The sequence below is a fragment of the Ursus americanus genome, chromosome 14 (genome assembly GCF_024610735.1).
Source record: "Ursus americanus isolate L20-20 chromosome 14, mUrsAme1.1.p, whole genome shotgun sequence".
Classification (NCBI taxonomy): domain Eukaryota; kingdom Metazoa; phylum Chordata; class Mammalia; order Carnivora; family Ursidae; genus Ursus; species Ursus americanus.
Genome location: NC_142140.1, coordinates 70,117,892 through 70,139,805, shown reverse-complemented (window position 1 = coordinate 70,139,805; position 21,914 = coordinate 70,117,892). Strand labels below are relative to the sequence as shown.

At 44.6% G+C, this 21,914-nt stretch overlaps 1 protein-coding gene across 2 annotated transcripts in view; it reads right to left on the bottom strand.

Annotated features, from left to right (window-relative positions):
• ULK2 (unc-51 like autophagy activating kinase 2) overlaps positions 1-8,140 on the bottom strand; it is a 79,799-nt gene extending 71,659 nt beyond the window's left edge. For both annotated transcript variants that reach the window (XR_015726788.1, XM_045778325.2), the window contains exons 1-3: positions 7,507-8,140; positions 6,193-6,285; positions 5,011-5,052 (exon numbers count right to left, since the gene is read on the bottom strand). Coding sequence is in view for 1 of the 2 variants with exons in the window: in XM_045778325.2 (XP_045634281.1) it covers positions 5,011-5,052; positions 6,193-6,285; positions 7,507-7,596 (225 nt within the window). In the remaining variant the exon portion in view is untranslated. The remainder of the gene's footprint in view (positions 1-5,010; positions 5,053-6,192; positions 6,286-7,506) is intronic.
• Positions 8,141-21,914: the final 13,774 nt, after the last annotated feature.

Sequence of the window (21,914 nt, the reverse complement as noted above, 5' to 3'; positions counted from 1 at the left end):
GATATTCTTACAGGGTGTGGAAGCAAAATATTGTCCGACAGCATACCAAAAATGTTCTAACAATTCACATTTCTACCAGTAATCCATGAGAATCTTTTACACCTCCTCCCCAATGTCACCAGTAAGAACTGAGGCACTTTTTAATTTTGCCAAAGGGATGCGTGAGAAGTGACATCTCACTGTGACTTTAATTTACATTTCCCTGACTACTTGTTCATGAATATCATTTCATACATCAGCCGTTTTTGTTTCTCTTACGAGAATAAACAATTTATATCCTTTGCTTACTATCTCTTTGGGTTATCTTTTCCTTACCAATTTGTGAGAGGATTTATATGTTTGAGATATTAGCCCGTTATCTGTTGTGCTGTAAACACTTTCTCATTTATTATGGTATAACGTACATTCATTAACATACATGAAATGAGGTGTACATTTCAATGTGTTGTGACAAATGCACAGACCCATGTAACTACCCTTCCAATCAAAATACAGATCATTTCCATCATCCCAGAAAGTTCTTTCATCCCGTCTGCTCTCCCCACCTCCCCAGAGGCACCCTCTATTGTTCCCTCCCCGACGCCTACCACCCTCACTCAGTTTTGCCTCTTCTTGGAACTCACAAAAACAGAATCATACAGTAGCTGTATATGGCTGGCTTCTTTTTCTCAACACTGTAGAGGCCACTTTCAGGCAACAGGCTTGAACAATGGAAACTTGAGCAAGGCAAAAGGCCCACAGTGACCACCGAGCTGAATGCAAACAGGCTCATTAAGCGAAGCACCTCGCACCTCCGAAAGAGCACAGACCCTAAGTGACCAATGAGCTACTTACAACCAGTTACCAAAAATGGGAAAATTCCATATGTTCCCCTACCTCTTCACTCTGCGTTATAACTACAGCCCCCACCACTGCTTCCTCCAAAGACAGTCTCTCCGTTGCTGCCCTGCCTGCTGCTTCCTTGCGGTGTATTCAATGAACTCCTATCTCCTTTGTTCTGCCCCAAGTGAATTCTCTCAGGGTCTGCAGCACCGCGGGCTTCCGTCCAGTCGGGACATTTAAACACAAACATAACGTCTAAAATTCATATGCTGTGGCAGGTATCAAGTTTGTTCCTTTTAATGGCTGTCAATTTGGTCATGGTACTATTCGCCATAAAGCAAGTTTTAAAAAATTTTATATGTCCCTACTCCTATAGTTTATGAGTTTCTTGATTTAAAATACCCTTCCAACTCTTGGTTATATATAGTCATCTAAATATTATTCTAAGATTCTTGGGATGCCTGGGTGGCGCAGTCAGTAAGCATACACCTTCGGCTCAGGTCGTGATCTCCAGGTCCTGGGACCGATTTCTGCATCAGGTTCCCTGCTCAGTGGGGAGTCTGCTTCTCCCTCTCCCTCAACTCTCCGCCCCTCTCTCTCTCTGACTCAAAAAAATAAATAAAATCTTAAAAAATATACATTATTCTAAGATTCTTCTCTTTATTTTATATATTTAAGCCTTTAATTCCTTTGGAAAATGATGAGAACAGGGATCCAACTTTATTTTTTCTCAGATATCTCAGTTTTGCCAGCACCATTTTATTAAATGAATCATCTTTTTCTTACAACACTAAAAATTACCTAGTGGTGGATATTTATGCAGACAAGGGACAAATACGCAGGTGAAGTACTGCTAACTGACAATACTTCTCTCATGCCCAGAAGGCTCAAAGATAGGTATCTTTTCAACAGCATCATGATATTACTCTCCTGCTCTTAAAACGCTTCAATGGCTTAGCTCTGCCCTCAGAATCAAGACTGCATGTGGGCCCTGCCAACATCAGGCCAGCATCATCTCCTACTACCCTCCCCTCACTGCCCCCCCCCACTCCCATCCCCCACCCAGGCTTCATCCTTCCTGTCTGCTCTACAGAGAAGACTTCCTCTGCTTGGGGTGCTTACCTGCTCTTCTCCCACCTACCCAAGCCCCGCCGTCTCCCACTCTTCCATCAAGTTAGCTTAAACACCATTTCTTCACCAAGTCTTCCCCAGCCCACAAAGTGGGGAGCCCTACTCCCCTCACCCCCACAGGCTTTTCTCTCAAAGGTCTTCAACTGTCCTCCTCTCCCTCATGGCACTGTGCACACTTAGAATAAGCAGCTATTTGCTTCATGTCCTCTTCCCCAATATGCGGGAAGCCCCACGAGGGCAAGGACCATTTCTATTTTGTTCGCCACTAAACTCCTCTATTTTTCTCATTAACTGGTCCAAGAAACACTAATTCCAAAGGAATCAGTAAGAACAATGAACACGACAGAAGCATCACAGAACAGCAACAGGAAAGTCACAGAAGAAAGACAAAAAGGCAAATAAAACATGAGGACGGTCAATGCACTAATGATTTAAGGAAAAAAAAACAACAGGTCATCAAATCAAAATAAATCGGTACAACCTTCTGCAAAGGCAACATGCTAATATCTTTGACCAGACGACAAGGAATTTCGTCTACAGGATCACTCATTCAAACAAGCAAAGATACGTACACAGCTTTCTCTGCAGCACGGTTTCTAACAGGGAAAAATAAGAAACAACCCAAATGGCCACAACTGGGTTTTAAGTAAATTATCATTTAGCCCTAGAGTACTATGTTGATATGAAAAGGTATCCAAAATACACTAAGTCTAATTAAATAAGCTGCATTTATGTAAAAACACTATTATTAAGTTCCTCACAATGAAAAGCTTAAAAACTAAGTATAAATGATTATAGCTGCATACACACACACACACACACACACACACATTGAAAACTCTAAAAGAAAGGTAACGGTGGTTATCTCTGAAAATTGCTACTTCTTTCCTAATTTATTCATGTTCATAATGATTATTTTAACTATGGGGATATGTTAATTTTTTAATTAGGGAAAGTGTGTTGCTTTTTAGGTGTCATCTAAACTGAAATCTGATTTTTTACAATGTCAAGTTCTCAATTTATTAAAGTTTATCCATAAACTTTAGACAGATTTCCAAAACTGATGGCCAGGAAAAAAGATGTTCAAGTTGATAAAATTACTGTACTGTCTCCACAAACACACAGTAAACAATTAAAATTAAGGAAGCAAATCTAAAATATACACCAAGATTCTGTTTACTCATTAGCCAAAAGCTCAGGAGTGTATTTATTTGACTGATATTTCTTACATTTATGTATTTCCAGTGGTAGACAAGGCACAACATAGAAACATTTTAATGCGGTCACCTTGAACTTCCTGATTGTTTGATAACTCAGGTTTTTGAGTACATATTCCTCCTAGATATCTCACTCTACAACCAAAGCTAGTACTTAAAAATATTTTTCTAATAGAATGAAATCTAAGTATACTCTATTTTCTAAAAGTAAAATGTACTCTGCAACTGATAGGGTTTTCTGTGCTTCTTGAAAAATGGGAAATTAAGAGTTAATATTATTTAACAATTTTTGTACCAGGCACTGACTTGTACCACTTGGTGCCCTCTGTCTCCAGAGACTAAGACAAACTACACAAACAGCTCTGAGGAGAATCAACAGTTCAACTAGGGATGGGGAGATAAGTTTAGTTTTGACTTGAAAGTTTCTTCCCCTTTCTTTCTATGCTGCTTTGAATTTCTTGGATGAAGGAATGAGTTACACCCATTCAAACAGGTAATAAAATACACCTCACAGCACTCACACAGTCTGCACATGAAATTTAAATTGCAATTTTGGGGGAGAGTAATCACACTCTCCAATCAAAAACTTTAAAACCGTGTGCAGAATTATTTGCCCTGGTAATTCCAGTGCTAGAAATTGAATGTAAATAATCCCAGCTATGTTCAGAACTTATATATTATCCTCACAGCACTTTTCTATAATGGAAAAAAAAAATCTTGTAACTTGGGTTCAAATACTTTGTAATGTGATAGGACTACGTGAAAAATCACTACATACAAAAAAGAAGCACGAGAAGAACAGTTCATTTCGTCTCACCCCACTAAAACTAAGCACTCTGAAAGCAAGGACTTTGTTTTACTCACTGCCTTATCCTAGCCCTTAGGACAATGCCTGGCACATAGCAGCCACGCCAAACCTTACAAAACAAATGAATTCGAGTAATGCAAGTGTGTACAGAAAAGGTTTTAGCTAGAAACACATACAGCAGACTCACATAACATATCCATTTGCTTTACTGGAATTCAACTGTCCAAACTAAAAAAAACAAAAGAAGGAAATAACGTAAATCATGCACCCCTGTCTGCTTTGGAGTGAGAATCCAGGGAGAAGCTGAGTCTGCTGCCCCCCTCTGTAGATCTCAGATCGCTGTGGCTCTCACACAGTGGATACCGCACTAGACAAGAGTAGTTCTAGAATTTAAAACATAATATGGCCCCTAAATATAAGGCAACTACTTACTCTGGTGCTCTGCCCCCCCCCATAGTAATTTTCTCCAAAATTGGGATTTTTAAAAGGATTTCCAAGGGGAAATGTTACCTTAGAAGAGAACTTCAGAACCTTGCTTCCCCACCTCCAAATAAAATGCGACTCAACTCTATGCCACGGTGATAGTCACAGATAAATCAGGGTGGTGTATATGCATGCTTTCTTTGTTTTTATTTATTTTTTAATACCTCTACAATTAGCAAATGTTGCTTTGCAATAAGAAAAAAGCTCTATCTAATTTTTAAATAGCCCACAGCAGTCCTTTCTACATTTATTACAGAAATGCTAGGGGAAAAAAGAAGAAATGCTAGATCTGGTATCAACATTCGTCTACTTGACCGACACCAACACTACTCCTATAGTAGAACTGTACTCATGCAGCACGTTATTTCTCCTATCCCTCTACACTACTTTAAACAATTTCTTAGGTAAAAAACATGTAACTCAAACTATATACCTTTCCAACAAGAATAAGGCAATTTCTATTTCTACTACAGTTCACTTAAATTTGTATGAAACAGCGAAGTTCTTTACTGACATGCGAATTAGAAAAATAATAAAATAATAAGGTACCTGAACATCATAGAGTGCTACAATATTTTCATGCTGAAGTTCCTGTTAAGGAAATTGAGAATTTAAAATATTTGTGACTGCTTAATAAATACGTTTCAATATCCAAATAAATATTAACTTAAGTATACACACACATGTACTAGATACTCTTTTTATATACTACACTTCCATTACTGGATTAGAACAATTCAATCTACAAAAGAACAAGAGGAAAGGTGCCTGATCAAACTTTCCTTGAGCCCTAAATGTTTTTTCACCACGATCATTTCTTAGACTCTTAACAAGGTGAGTACTCTCATTTACAAAATAAATGTCACAGTTACTATGGCCACAGACTCTCTGGGAGTCTCTCAAATTCAATATACAGTTCTAACAACAATAAAGGCATAAAATTCCAAAGTGCTTTTAAAGAGCACATTATTTGCCTGAAAGAAAACGAAGCATAATTCTTAGCTCAAAGAGCTGTAAAAATTCCTACCAAAGAGCTCCTTAGAGTAGAAATTTCCATGAAAGCTGGTGTGAGGTGAGCGCTCTATGTTCACATAGCTCGGGGAACACGGAGTTAAATACACCTAAGCCAGTTTCTTCATTGCGCAATTTTTCAGATTTTTCTTTACCAAGCAAAGTGCTTTGCGACTCTCCCAAGAAGTATGCAGTAAACAGGATTTTCCACACATATTTGACTAGGAGACCTTTTTTTTTTTTTTCCCTCAAAGCACCTCACTTGAATAACACTGCTTGTGAGTGATCTAAAAAGACCACTTCCAAGGCAAATAACTTTTTTTTTCAATTTACAAGGAGAAAAGATTCCATCTGCCCCAGTCCCCCCCAAACACTTAAGTGTCACCTGAAAGGGATCAAGAAAAGAGCTAAATAATGGATAAGAAGGGTGTGCCTCTCCTCAAACAGTAACACAATAACTAGGGAAAAGAAGAAATTAGGAGAAGCTAAAATCAGTCTTCACAGAATCCCTCAAAGCACTGGCCACAAGCCACAAACATCTATTCTTAAAAATAGCTTCCGAGTACTCAAACGTCTCAAAAAACTGAGCATGCAAAAATGAGAGCAACAGGTGAAAATTCTCAAACTTGGCTCCAACGACCAACATTACAAAAGATGTCATCATGTATTAACTTAAAGTAAGTTTTAACCCAGTATGAAATATCACATAAAGCAACATACCTTTAAGATCTTAATTTCCTTCCCAAGCAGTATTTGTGATTTTGACAAGTTCTTTTTATTAATACTTTTAATAGCTACCTCCCAATCGGTTTTCTGGAAAGGAAAAATAGTGTTACTCCGGGAAGTTATTTTATAGAAACATAATCTACAAGCACAAAGGTATTTTTAGCAAATTCATAAACACTGGGGGGGGGTGGAAAAGAATCTGAATCTCCAACAATAGGAAAATGATTTCATAAATTACAAGCTAATGTCTCGCAAGACAACCACTAAAAATAATAAATATGAAGACCACGTAGTAAGTAGCATGAAGTGAAACAAAGGACAAAGTTTTTAACCACTTTAAAGCTATGGAGAAATGTGGATAATACACTGGAAGGTGGTATTTGATAGCTTGGCAAGATTTAACCCTGTCTTAATTACTTTTTATCGAGTTTTCAGTTATTCTCATAATAAAGGAAAGCAGTTTTTATTACTCTGATAAGCAACAAAACCAGCCCACTTTTAACAGGCCCCTTGCCAACACCCAGGACTACCAAACCCCTTTGATTATTTCCACTCCCTAGATGCTCTTCCAAATTCTTTGGATTCGAAAACCTCGTGGGACCCTATTTGGAAACACGCTTTAAAACATTTTTGAACCTGCATTCATGTTTACTTGGATTGAAAAATGAAGCGTCCAACCCATCTTTTCCACCCGCCTAGCTAACCTCAGGTCGGGAAGGTGGGGACGGGCTCGTCCGGGTGTAGACGGACCAATGCTGGGAAATGTGACACCCCCCGAGTTTGAGAAAGTCTCGGGCTAACGGGAAGCCGGCCCGTTTTCCGCTGGGTCTGCAAATATCGACCTCAAAAGTGACAAGCCTTGGCAGCCCAGGGCGCGGAAAAACCTAAGGCGCGTCCACGCCCGAGCCGGGCAGGGGACCGTGCAGTCCTTTCGGATTCGGATCCCGCACACATTCAGGGGGAAAGGCACGACCGGGCGGGCCAGGGGGGTGAGCCCCTAAGCGCACTCTGGTTACCAGGCACTCTGCAAGGAGGAAATCAGAGGCCGAGCGGCCCGTCGGTAGGTGGAGCGCTGCCTAGCGGCTTCGGCCTCAAAACAATCCTCGCCCGACCAAAACAAACCCCGCGACACTGACAGCGCGCACAATGGCAGGCCTCAGGGCGGCGAGCCAACCCAGGGGGGCCTGCGCGCCTGCGGCGTCGCCAAGTTTCAGGACCACCCAGTCCGGCCGCGGCCGCGCGGGCGGGAGGGCAGCAGAGGTGCCGCGGCCCGCAGACCCCGGCCTCGCCCCGGCCGGCGGGGCTCACCTGGCGGTGCCGCCCCCGGAAGACCACGGCGAAGGCCCCGTGTCCCACGAGGTCCCTCTTGCTGTACTCGAAGTCGCCCACCACCTCCATGGCCGCGCCCCCGGGGCATACAGCGGGCGCGCGGGCGGGCGGGCAGCGCAGCGAGGCGGGCCGGGCTCAGCACCGCGGGCCCGCCGGCCCGGAGAGCGCCCGCGAGCCGCCGGACTGGGGCAGCCGCGGCCCCCGGCCCGGGCGGACGCTCATGCCGAGAGGCCGGAGCGGAAACAGGGGAGGCCTCCGCGCGGGGCCGGGGTCAGCGAGGCCTGGCCCGGCCCCGGCCGCTCCTCATGGCCCGGCCCGCCGCCGGCCGAAGGCTCCCTTGGCGAAGCGGCCTCAGCGCTGCCCAGCCAGGGGCGCCGCAGCCGTCACTGTGCGCCCCCGGAGCCGCACACGCGCCCAGGAGAGGTGCGGGGCCCGGTGTTCCCCATCCCCAGCTCGTCCGGCCGCGTCGGCCCCCTCAGCCCGGGGTGCTGCTGCGGTGGCGGCCGCCGCCCTAGGACCAGCACAACCACCGTCCCTGCGCGCCTCCCAGCCTCGCAGCGGCGTTCAACGCACACGCGCGCGCGCCGGCCGCTCCCGAGCCGACTGCCGGCCCTCCGCGACGTCAGCACGCCTTGTAGGACGCAGCGCCCGCCGAAGCCCGCTCCCTCCGCCAGGAAAATGAGTGCGCGCGCGCCCCGGGGCGCGGCGCTGCCGTCGAGGCCAGTCCCCCAGTCACTGGCCCAAGCGGGGAATTGGGATGCGAGCCGCTGGAACCACAGCTCCTTACCCGCTTCAGCCTTCGCCCTGGGCCTGGGAGCAGATTCGAGCGTGCCACGCCCCGGGCTGCGAGGCGGGCGTCGGGGAAGCGGGTCTTAAACTCCCAACCGCAGGAGGGACCAGGCATCCCTTGTGCAGGATGGACCCCAGGGAACCGGTCAGGGCAAGGAGCATCTCCTAGAGCCCGGCTTTCCCGGAGCGCTCTGAAAGCGAGGTCGTGCTGCCAAGCTGCGGGTCTTCCCCGACCCTTCTGGGTTTACTTCCCAGGGTCCCTGAAGAGATGGTGTCGGGCAGGGGTTCTGCACAGTTTGGGGTCCCTTGAGTTCCGTGAGAAGCCGATGACAGCTCAGGATCCTTTTCCCGTAAAAATGCTTATGCACGCAGACTCAGTATTGAATACATTTTCCACGGCTCTGATAATGGGAACCCCTGCTTCCAGCCACGAGGTATCCTGCCAGTTGGACCTCAGGCTTCCCTTTGAACGGCTTTAAGGGAGCTTGCTTTTCTACCTGATTATTGAAGTTCAAATGTCAAAGAATTTATTTGGCAACTTTCCCTCAAGGAAGTGTCTTACAAAACTATTTTATAAACAATAAACTGCAAAATATCATAGAAAACTCAGGCCCCATACTATCCCGGTAATGTTCAGTTGTTTAGTATATCTGCTCTCAGGTTGTCCGTTATCACCAGAATTACAATCACCCCCCCCCCCCCAGGTCCTCCCGGCAAACACCCGAAGGCGACCCAGAGACCCTAAGAACCTCCAGCTGGAATTCTCAGAGGAAGCCCCTCCCTTCCTCCAACCTTCAAAACGTTGGGTCTTGGATTTCTGCTCTCCCTTCTGTGCACACCTACGTCATTCTATCCCTATCTCAAAATCTAGCCCAGGTGAGTGTTGGACACTATGGAAATCTGGAAAAGCAAATGAAACAAGTATGCACAGAGACACAACAATTCATCTGGAGTTGATTCTTTCCCTGTTTGAAAGCTTCTCTATTGTAAATCTTTAAATATGGATGTTTAAATAGAATAGAGGATTTTTAAAAAAGATTTTTGTATTTATTTGAGAGACAGAGGGCATAAGCGGCGGGGGGAGGGAGGAGGAGCAGAGGGAGAGGGAGAAGCAGACTCCCTGCTGAGTGGGGAGCTCATCCCAGGGCTCAGTCCCAGGACTCTGACCTGAGCTGAAGACAGACACTTAACCAGCTGAGCCACCCAGGCGCCCCAGCATACAGGGTTTAACGTGCCCCCCCCCCAACCAAAAAGATAGCTCTTCAGGAATATGTATCTTATGGGCTGCAGGATACCGAACAGGTTACTTAACCTCCCCGTGCCTCAGTTTCCTCATCTGTAAAATGAAGACAGTAATAGTAACTGCGTCATCAGGGCCATTAAGTGAGTTAAACATGTGACGTGCTGGACCAGTGCCTGGCTTGTACAAAGAACTATTTCAGCAATTGCCAGGTAAGTAAAGTGAAATCAAAGCTGGCTTTAGGCAATTCTTCCCCAATCCCGGACCAGTGCCCTCAGGCTGGTTCCGCCTTCCCTCCTCTGTCTACGCCCCCGGTGGTTTTTCTGTCAACAAAATCAAAGCTTCTCAGCTCCAGGGATGGACATCTATACCCACGTAGTAAGGGTGGTTTATCTAACACATGTCTGGAGAATTCTTCCTGTAAACTTTCCCCGCAGGAACAATTAGTGTACATTTTTTGGAGAGCAGGGAGCAATGGTGCGGTATACATCTAGACCAGGTCTGACAGCCTTTCCCACACATCTCGGGGAGCACAGGGGGTGCCCTCCCAGGCTGCCCAGAAGTGGGGAAGATGCTGCCTTCAGGGTCTGTCTGCTGAGACGCTCCTCTGGGGGTTAGTACCATCTGAGAGCAGCACTCTGACCTTCTGACCTTCCTGCTGGTCACCTCACTGTCCCAGATGAGGACAGGTGTACCCTTGGTAAAATAAGCCAATGCATATTTTATACATATCTGTGTCTTGGACCTTTTGTCATGAGACATAATGCAATACCTAGCCCTGTTCACAAGGTCCCATCTGCTTGGAATTGAAGTTCACTATAATTAATACACAATTTTGAGCTGTTTATATTTAATATCATTAAAATTACATCCCCACACTAGGACATTATGAAGATTTTTTTTTTTAGATTTTATTTATTTTATTTGACACAGAGAGAGCATTAGCGGGGGAGCAGAGGCAGAGGGAGAGGGAGAAGCAGGCTCCCCTCTGAGCAAGACCCTGGGATCATGACTTTAACCAACTGAGCCACCCAGGCACCCCTATGAAGATGTTTTTAAGCTGCCAGCGGCCCTTGGTCTGGCCCTGCATCCCATCTGTATGCCGTGCCTGAGCTCCATAACATACCATTGCTTCCAAAAATAAAGTACGCAGATTGCACACTAAGGATCTCTGACGTCAAGGCTTATTATGGGAGCAGGGGAACTTTGTTAAGGGAATGTTTAGTTAGGACAATGTCAGTAGTACTTAAGAAATGCCGATTGTGATAAAGCAAAAAATAGAAAGAATGTAGATAAGGGTACAGGTGTGCCTCTCAGCGTCAGCAGACGGGGCCTCGAAAGCAAACTACCAGGAGGACCAGGGACTCAAGGGGGACTGCTTTGCCCCTGCTTCTTGCTTCTTTACCCCTGCACTCCTTCGACATGGGAGAAGGGCACAAGCACTCACAGCCACCAGTCTCAAACCCAAATTCTTTTCTTTCTTTTTTTTTTTTTTTAAGATTTTATTTATTTTCCATGACACACAGAGAGAGAGCACAAGCAGGGGAGCAGTAGACAGAAGGAGAGGGAGAACAGGCTTCCTGCTGAGCAAGGAGCCCAATGCAGGACTCGATGTCAGGACCCTGGAATCGTGACCTGAGCCGAAGTCAGACGTTTAACGGACTGAGCCACACAGGCGTCCCTCAAATCCAAATTCTTAAGGAAGGGATTCTGACTGGCTCACCTTAGGTGAGGGGCATTGAACAATCATCCAGGGATTGGAGATGAGGGAGAAAAGTCAAGTTGTCTAAGACTGTTCCCAATGCAAGTCCGCAGGTGCAAGGGGGGGGGGGGGGAGGAGAGAGATCCGCCCAGAAGCAGGGGCTGGGTGGACAACCCAGGAAATATTTACTATTGGGCGAATTCAGGCTTTCTTCAGGAATGGAGGCAAGGGGGAGTTTTAGTTTGCTTCTGAAATCACTCAGCGTGGCCAATCTGATTCACTTTCATTGGTCTTAATTTGCCCAATTAACTCTGTGGGTGTGCATGCGTGCCAGCGTGCCTATTGATAAGCTGTCGAAATGTGTCAGTGCTAGTTAGTAAATTGGATAATAGTGACCGCAATGAGAGGTAAAATGAATTACTAACATAAATTCTAGTATAAACTTTATCAGCCAAATGCTGTAGGATGTCATGGTGAGAAAAGGGCCTCTTGGAAAAGTAAATGTGAGGAATGTCCACAGCCCAGTCTCCTGGGCAGGGAGTTGTTGGTGATTTAGGAGAATGGCTCGTTTATCATTCTCTTCAAATCCCATCATTGCTTCTATTTTGGTTCCATTGTTTCTACTTTGATTCTGCTGCTGATGCATTGCAATTCTTGTGAATAGTTAGTATGCAGATATTTATACAGGCATGAATTTACAATAAATTATGGAAATAAGCACATAAAATGAAGAGACAACAAGATTTGGATATATTTCTTTAAGCTTTTAGGAGATGTCATAGCCACAATTCTTCTGAATCATAAACATACGTCTTCTGAAATTATACCAAAAATAGACTTCAGCAGAGGAATTTGCTGGTACTCTGATAATGTGACAACAGCAAGGAGCATCTTTCCGTATTCTGCAAGAACTGGAATAAAATTTGCGTTTCTAAAATGACAAACAGTTTGATTATTTCAACCAAGATCCTGAGTAGCTTATTTTTGCTATTGTCATAACTGTTGGACCCAAATGGTGCTCACAGTTTGAGTCATTAAAAGTTAAAACTGCTAAACACATATTTCGTAGGAATGGTCGTAATGTTCTGTTAATGCTGACGGGTGAAATAAAGAATATTTGCAAACATCACTGAGCTAAATTGCAAGGAACATCATGAGTCAGTTTTCCAAATAAAGCATCTGAAATAACAAAACCCCTAAAAGAAATATTTTATTGATGTGGATGATAAAGAAAATGAAAAAAATTTAATTTTAATCAAAAACTTAAACAGGGGGCGCCTGGGTGGCTCGCTCAGTTGGTTACGCGTCCGACTCTTGATTTCAAGATCTCAGGGTCATGAGATTGAGCCCCACGTTGGGCTCCATGCTGAGCCTGGAGCCTGGTTGGGATTCTCTCTCTCCCTCTCCCTCTGCAGCAGCCCCCCTCTAAAAAAACAAAAACCAAAAAACAAGTACTTAAAAGTACTAAAAAGAATAGAACATCTTCAGCCATGATGGATTTACCAGAACTTCGAAAAAGAACTACAATAGAAATGTATCCTTGTGGTCTATATCTTTGCTATCCACTGAAATGAGAAAACACTGTCCCCGATGGGTTCTCCAGAAACAGGTGCTAACCCAGAGCTGGGGTGCAAGATGATTACTAGAAATTAACACAGGTGGCAGGAGGGCATGGAAGCAACATTGGCAGAAGGAGAACTGGAATACAGACTTGAGCAAACCTGGGCCATCCCAGCAGAAAGTTCTGGAGAAAAGCCTCAGAGTTGACTCACACTGAGCCAAAATGTCCCGGCTCTGTCATCACCTGATGGGGCTGTGCTGCAGGTGTGACCCCAGGTGGGCTGGGCTGCTGTCAGGCCGAGGCCCTGAAGGAGCAGAGAGCTGGAGGCTGACCGAATTTCCCCAACTGGGCAGTGCATCCTTCCTCCCGCAGAGGTCTGGGCAGCAAATCTCCAAGTCGACTCCAATGTTTTGGAAAGCTTACGAGTCAGGCTGTAAAATTTCTGTCATTGTCAATGACGTGTCTATTGTTTCTCATACAAGTATTTTTGCTTTGCATTGTTTTTTTTTTTTTAAAGAAAAACAGTTTATTTTGGAAACTTTAAAAAGTGCTGCGGTGCTCCATTCATCCATCTGTTTATTTGTCCAAAAGTACCAGGCTGCAGGGCGCCTGGCTGGCTCAGTCAGAAGAGTATGTGATGCTTGATCTCAGGGTCGCGAGTTCAAGCCCCACCTTGGGTGTAGAGATTAAATCAAATAAATAAACTTTAAAAAAAGGAAAGGAAAGGAAAGGAAAGGAAAGGAAAGGAAAAGAAGCACCAGGCTGCTAGGGTGGGCCCAGAAACTAAGCTTTGAAATTCTTGTGAATAGTTAGTACGCCCAAGGCTGAGTATTGGTTCTCCTGCTGGTCCTCTTTCTTCCCGAATCCACCTGTCCACTCCCAATCAACAGGAAGCTTCTCCAGCCACACCCACACCCACTCATCCTCCCTCTTCACCCAAGAGGCATCATGTTGGGAAAATGGCCTCGTCACTCAGATAGTAACTCAGGCCCGAGGTGGGGTGGTGAACCAGGTCCCATCACCCCAAGACCGAGGACCCTAGGGCTCTTCATCCCCTGGTGGGAGCTGGACAGGGGAATGGGGCAGAGGGCAGGGATGGGGTACCCAGTCCAGAGGACCACAACCCTCCAAAAAACTCCAAGAAACAACTAGCAAACGGAGGCGCAGACTATCCCCAGGCCCACTCGTTTCCTTCTCCCAGCAACGGGCCAGCCATCCTGCACTAGATTCTCTTCCTGCGTCGTCTGGGAGTCTGGGCCAGAGAGGGTTCAGGCTGGGGGCAGACGCCATGTGTCCCGGCTGCACCATTCCCAGCCGTGACCTCCATGCTTTCTGCCGCAGCCTCATTGTGTCATTAAGTGTGGTGGCTCTGGCCCTGCCCCTTCTTTGGGTGATGCGGGAGGCCCTCTCCCTCCCAGCAGCCCTCTCCACTCTGGAAGTGAAGGAACATGGTCGGCAGCTCCTGGCTCACCTGGACCAGACTGCCATCCTCCTGACCACATCTGACCCATTGGTCATGAGCTGCCCCATAAGCTTCCACCTTATCCAGCTCCTGGTCCACATCTGGTTGGTAGGCCAAGGTCTAGATAGGGAGCCCTTTATTCGTGAAAGTGGACACTGCCGAAGAACTGCTCCATTGTCCCCGAAGCCACTTGGCCTTCTCCTGGTCATTCCCCCTCTGACGCCATTCTCCATGGCCACCTGCAAGGCCGGCTGGGGACGCTTGGCACACTGGTACATTTCCCCCAGGCCTGCCATCATCCGGCTGCGGACCCCACATGCAAGTCTTACTCCTGTCCTCACGGTGCAAAATTGAAGGCCTGGAAGATTGTTTACCGGGTCTTATGGATGACGTGGTGCTAACAGGAATAGCATCTAAAATCAAATCGCATATCGAATCTGATGGTCAGTGCTCTGGAAAAATGGTTTCAATGAGAAATATGCATGTGAAAACCTCATTGGATTTTGCATGCACGGTGCCAGTGTAATGCTAGGGAGAAAGTCTGGCATTTTCAAAGTTTAAGAAAACTTTCAGAAGTTTTCATGCGATGCTTAGTCACTGTGTTCAGTCACCACGGGGTGATGCAAGACATTTGGAAATCAAGTTACGCACTTGAAATCTTCCCTCAATAAGTGTTGTATTTACTACCTTGTGTCAAATAAACAGCAGGGAGAAGGAAATACAATATTGCGAGCAGGGATTGAAATAATGACAGCTGGATAAAGACTTGGATCTTGATAGGCAGCCCGTTATCCTAGAATGACAAAGCAGTTAAAAAATTACATCAATTGGAGCGCTTGGCTGGCTCAGTTTGCAGAGTGGGTCGTGAGTTTGAGCTCCACACTGGGGATAGAGATTGCTTAAAAAAAAATTCTATCAATCCTGCTCTACGGAGTTTAATAAAAACTGTAAAATGGGAGTGGTTAAATAAATACTAAATACATGGAGAAGTTTATGAGTTCGGGTTTAATAAGCAATGTTACATATTATCAACGATTATAATACAACAGTCAGCAATTTACAAGATATCGTCGAAGCTGATGGATCAATTGAATGGTCCTCAAAGTGTGGGTTCCTGAAGATTTCGGGCCCTTTCAGGGGTTCCATGAGGTCAGACTGTGACGTCTTCTGTGTATTTTCATAAAAATGTGATTTGGCCTTTTCGTTGTATTAATATTGGCACTAATGGTGCAAAAGCCACTTTTCTCACGAAATTTGTTTTGGAAAAAATAGTTATTTTTCTTTACAATATGTTATTTGTGTTCACTTATAATGGACTTATTCTTGTCGTTTTTAAATAAATTAAGAATAAATTTATTTTGCATTTCTTAGTTTTAATTTTTAATACAGTAAATACATTGAGTCTTGAAGCTAAACAGTTTGAGAACTGCTGGATTAATTAAGCCCATGATAAAAGTGATTAAATATACAAACCTAAGGACGGAAAACTACGACAAAGGAGTAGGTGAAAGAGAAATAAAGAGATACGGTATGCTCTTAGAAATAAAATAGGGCAGGGGCGCCTGGGTGGCACAGCGGTTAAGCGTCTGCCTTCGGCTCAGGGCGTGATCCTGGCGTTCCGGGGTCGAGCCCCACATCAGGCTCCTCCGCTAGGAGCCTGCTTCTTCCTCTCCCACTCCCCCTGCTTGTGTTCCCTCTCTCGCTGGCTGTCTCTGTCTCTGTCAAATAAATAAATAAAATCTTTAAAAAAAAAAAAAAGAAATAAAATAGGGGCACCTGGGTGTTTCAGTCGGTTAAGCGTGTGACTCTTGATTTCGGCTCAGGTCATGATCTCAGGGTGGTGAGATCAAGCCCCACATTGGGCTCCATGCTGGGCATGGATTCTCTCTCCCTCTTCCTCTGCCCCTCTCCCACCTCTCTCTCCCTCTAAAAGAGAAAGAAAGAAAGAAAGAAAGAAAGAAAGAAAGAAAGAAAGAAAGAAAGAAAGAGAGAGAGAAAGAAAGAAAGAAAGAAAGAAAGAGAAAGAAAGAAAGAAAGAAAGAGAAAGAAAGAAAGAAAGAAAGAAAGAAAGAAAGAAAGAAAGAAAGAAAAGAAAGAAAGAGAAAGAAAAGAAAGAAAACAAAGTATCAGCCCCAAGGGAAAATCTTGGTTGTTTAATTATGTAATAAGGAAATTATTTAATGACACAGTGACAATTACAGTAAACTTTTAAATCTTTCCATTTATTAAATGCTGAAACTTGTTCAAATGATGTTTTGGCCTCATGGATTGAGGACGAACAAAAAGTCATAAAAGTATGTCAACTGATTCAATAAGACATACCAATAATCTTATATGTACTTGATAATAAAGATGTCGAATATATTTTTTAAATCTCTGAGATTATTACAAGGATTAAGAAAGGATTCAAAGTCATGAACAACATAGTTAATATATATTTTTAAATTTTATTTATTTATTTGACCGAGAGAGAGAGGGAGAGAGGGCACAAGCAGGGAGAGAGGCAGGCAGAGGGAGAGGGAGAAGCAGGCCCCCCACTGAGCAGAGACACCCCCCCCCCCCGCATGAGGGGCTTGATCCCAGGACCCTGAGATCATGACCTGAGCTGAAGGCAGATGCTTCACCGACAACCATCCAGGCTCCCCAACGACATAGTTAATATTAAGAGACATTTGCTACTTATTAAGAATATTGAAATTATTCTCAAATTAAGAATACTGAAATACCTTATGGCTTTCAATTCAATGGAGAATTCCTAAGGAGAGTCTGCTATATTCCCTACAGTTAAATCATGGGCCAGGCAGAGCCCTCATTTAACTAGTGACAGCCAGTTGTATTAGAGAAGTGATCACCCAACAATTTCAAAGTATCAGCAAATCATTCACAAATTATCAAAGTAATTTAATAAATTATTTATGCTATATCTCATAGGCGCTGGTAAGATGTGTGGTATATTGTTCAGTTTACTCAGATAGTAAAATGGAATGTTTAAAATTATTTATATACTCGTATATTAACATATAATATTGTTTATATTAAATATTGTTTGATATTTTTAACATCACCCTGAACACAAGAAAGATTGGGTCCCTGTCCCCAGTAGCCTCCCAAGGATGAATAAAAACTGTTTCAGTAACCTATTGCTAACGTTGTAACACTTAGTCGCTTAAAATAAGAAACTTTTTTTTTTTTTAATTGCTCACCATTCTTTGCGTGGGTCAGGAGTTTGGATGGGGCCCATCAGGAATGGCTCACCTCTGCCCCACGTGGTATTGGCTGTGGTGGCTTCATTGGGGCCGGAGAAGCCAACACAACCTCTCATGAAACGTCTGCTGCCTCTTCCTGGGTCATGGCTTGACCAGCCGGGGCCTGCTGGGAGCACCGAGACTCTTCTCGTCGGGTGGGCTGGATCCATTCAGAGACCCCCTCAGACCCTCCCTCCAGCCAGTGCCCCCCAAAGGGTAACACGAGCCCACCTTGTGGATTTAGTTTTACCCGCTTGTGTATGATATCTGGCACTCTGCTATGTACGAGAGAATCATCCAAATTGTCATTAGTCCATTCTTGTTGCTTTTCCACACCGCATGGTAGGAAGACACCCCAACTTGTGTATCCGTTCCCGTACTGATAAGCACTTAAGTAACGTCCAATTTATGTCTATTACAAATAGGGCTGCAGTGAGCGTTCTAGGACATGAATTTTGGTGAATGCAGGTATGCATTTCTGGTTGGCATCTACCTAGAAGTGGAGTGGCTGGGTCATAGCGCACATACTCAACGCTGATAGAGGCTAAGAAAGTATGTTCTGAAGTATATTCCAATGTGCACCCCCGCCACCCAAGTATGAGAGTTCTGGTTGCCATTATTCTCACCAAAACCTAGTAGTGTCAGCCTTTCTATCATCTGGTGATCGTGACTTGACAGCCTTAACCCCTCCTCCTGGAAGGTTGTGAGCTGCATTATATGGCCCAAGGAAATCCCACGGGGCTGGTGTCAGGGGCAAAGGTACAGCCACCTCACCTCCCCCACAGGGATAGAAATTTCCTGCCAACTGGTTGGACAGATGAAGATCTGAAAATCAGTGGGAGTTAATTTGGGGATGTGGGTGATGGTTTTGTTCTCCTGGTTCCCTCAGAGTCTTGCGGTATCCCTAGACCCTGAAGCAGGAGACCAGAATCCACATCTCAATTCCTTCCTGTTCTGTTTCCCCTCACCCTTGTCATCACGCACCCCAAATTCAGCTCCGGACACTCTGCCTACTAGTCATGTCCCAAAGGCATCAGCCCCTTTACACCTCTGAGCCGTGGCTGATGTTGTAACCCTTCTGCCTGCTGGGACTCTCTTCTCCACCCAAACCTCTCTGCTTCTTAAAGGCCCAACCCAAGTGTTGGAAGGTTCTCCCACATTCCCCAGTCCTTTCTGGATCTCCTCATGGCACGTTACCTGTGTCTTGCATCAGGGTTTTGCATCTGCTGTTCCCTTAGCCTGGAACTCTTTTCCTTTCACATGGCCAGCCCCTCACCTCTTTCCTGTCTGTTTTACCCATTTCTCTCCCGAGCGTCTGTCCGCTCCTACTAGGAAGGAGGCTCTGTGGGGCCAAGGATTTGTGTCAGCTTCACTTACTGCTCCGGCCCCCATGCCGAAAAAAGTGCCTGGAAAGGCTCAGTTTGTTGAATGAATAAATTTTGTCTTTTGCTTTACCTGTCTTGCAATGGCTGGGGACTCCCACAAGCCAGGGCAATGTGTTGAAAGCAGAACTGGAATTAGAATCAGAAGCAGCTAATCCCCCCTAGATGGAGTCTGGTGAGGCTAAAATGGTGTTTCAGGTGAATCTGGAAATGAGTCAGGTGTCCATGAGGAAGAAAGCCTCCTCAGACAAAGTTAGCCGCTTGTGCCCAGATCTAGCAACTGTATAGAGCCCCGTGGGGCTGGGGTATAGAGATTGAGTACGGGATGAAGGAAATGAAGCCAGAAGGTGAGGAGGGAAACAGCCTTTCTTCACTCAACAAACATTTTATACCTGGACAAGAGAGAGGTTTGGGAGTCATGAGCGAACGTGTCTGAGATAAAGCAGCGAGAGGGGTTGAGACAAAGAGGAGAGAGGAAGTGGGAGCCATTGAAGCATCTGGTGGGAGGGTACTAAGAAATCTTCCCTGATCTTCTTGTTTATAATATTATCTTTACTTATAACAAAAGCAATAGCAATTCATTGTAGAAATTTTTGAAAAGACAAGGGACATCCAGTCTGGGCATAGACACTCATCGTTTCTTGCCCCATCTGTGTGCAAATTTAGAAAACAAGAGGGATAGTGGTAGTGTGTCTATTTTAAGCTATTTTAAAGTTTATTGATATATTCACTTAGGTAGATTTCCCCCAAAAAAAGTATAGAGTATTGCACTATACATACCAGCATTTTGTTTTCCTACTCTTTTTAATTTTTTTTCTAATTTTGCTCACCTCCCTCTTCTTCTTCTTTCATGAGACACATGTCAGCGACCTATTATAGATTTTCCCCAGGCAAATACAACCACATAGAAACTTATTTAAATAGATGCTTATAAATACATATGTGGAAAATACCCTTCTGGTGTATGTCGGAGTTTGACAAACGTGGGATCGTATAAAAGACACTTTCCTGCATTTCGCTATTCTTAGGTTATGACCTGATGGAATTCCTTCAAGTTAACCAGAGCCAACCCAATCAGCCCCTTTTTCATGGTTGCATAATATTCCACGGTATGTGCCAAGGAAAACGAGCGCAGGAAGAATATAACCAAAAAAGAATCATCTTACAACATGTGGCCCCTTGAAGCACATCTGAGACATGTGGGACACGGCATTCCTACAGGGTCTCACGACTAATGTTTTGCTAGATAGTAAAGGGTAATCTTGTCTTGATAATCGCCAGACCGCCGAGGTCCCGTAAACCTCACTTTCAACATACACAAATTTCATAGAGACTTTCTTTCTTTCTTTCTTTCTTTCTTTCTTTCTTTCTTTCTTTCTTTCTTTCTTTCTTTCTTTCTTTCTTTCTTTCTTTCTTTCTTTCTTTCTTTCTCTTTCTTTCTTTCTTTCTTTCTTTCTCTTTCTTTCTTTCTTTCTTTCTTTCTCTTTCTTTCTTTTCTTTCTTTCTTTCTTTCTTTCTTTCTTTCTTTCTTTCTTTCTTCTCTTTCTTTCTTTCTTTCTTTCTTTCTTTCTTTCTTTCTTTCTTTCTTTCTTTCCTTCTTTCTTTCCTTCTTTCTTTTTTCTTTCTTTTTTAAAGATTCTATTTATTTATTTGACAGAGACAGCCAGCGAGAGAGGGAACACAAGCAGGGGGAGTGGGAGAGGAAGAAGCAGGCTCCTAGGAAGGAGCCTGATGTGGGGCTCGATCCCAGAACGCTGGGATCACGCCCTGAGCCGAAGGCAGACGCTTAACGACTGTGCCACCCAGGCACCCCTCAGAGAGATTTTCTTATCCCAAACCCCCTAACTAACTGATCAGTCCCTCCTCATAATCCAAGTGTCCTTCTTTCTGCCCACGGGTCCTGTCCCCGTGTTTAATAAAAGCACCTTTTGCACCGTGAGACTTTCTCAAGAATTCTCTCTTGAGGTCACACTCAATGACCCTGCATCAGCATGGATGCACCAGGAGATATTCAATCACCCTCCGCCGTTGGACAATCGGTGTTCCCTGTCGTGTGTGTGTGTGTGTGTGTGTGTGTGTGTGTGTGTGTGTGTGCGTGTGCATATATTTGCCACTATAAACTATGTTACATTACATCTATACTTTATGTATCAAGGCTTTTACTTCTTGGAATAGATTGCCAGGAATGGGATTGCTAGGTCTAAGGACATATGAACGTTTTTCGTTTTAAAGATTTTATTTATTTGAGAGAAGGCAGAGAGAGACAGCATGAGAGCAGAGGGAGAGGGAGAAGCCGACTCCCCGCTGAGCAGGGAGCCTGACGTGGGAATCGATCCCAGAACCCTGGGATCCTGACCTGAGCCACCCAGATGCCCCAGATATATGAATCTTTAACTGTAATGGATTTTTCCAGACTGCTTTCCTAAAATCAAACCACAGCTCCCATTTCTTTCTTTTCTTTTTTTTTTTTTTAAAGATTTTATTTATTTATTCGACAGAGACAGAGACAGCCAGCGAGAGAGGGAACACAAGCAGGGGGAGTGGGAGAGGAAGAAGCAGGCTCCTAGTGGAGGAGCCTGATGTGGGGCTTGATCCCAGAATGCCGGGATCACGCCCTGAGCCGAAGGCAGACGCTTAACCGCTGTGCCACCCAGGTGCCCCCACAGCTCCCATTTCTACCTCTTTAATGTTTTCCACTGTCGTGGCAATAAAATGATGTTTTGTTTTTCTCTCATGTGGTTTTTCCTAGAAACTAAGGAGTCTGCACGTCTTCTCGTATACTTGTGGACCATTTGGACTTGCTTTTTTGGTGATTTAATATGTGGCGATGTGTCAAAGCTCTTCCTAGAACTATATGATACACATGTGTGCGCGCACACACACACACACACACACTTTGTCATTTGCCTTGAAAATATTGTTTTTCCAAATCTGTAATTTATGTATTGGTTTAGTTTATGGTGTCCCTCAAAACACATTTTTAATTTTCAAACATGTATTCCCCTC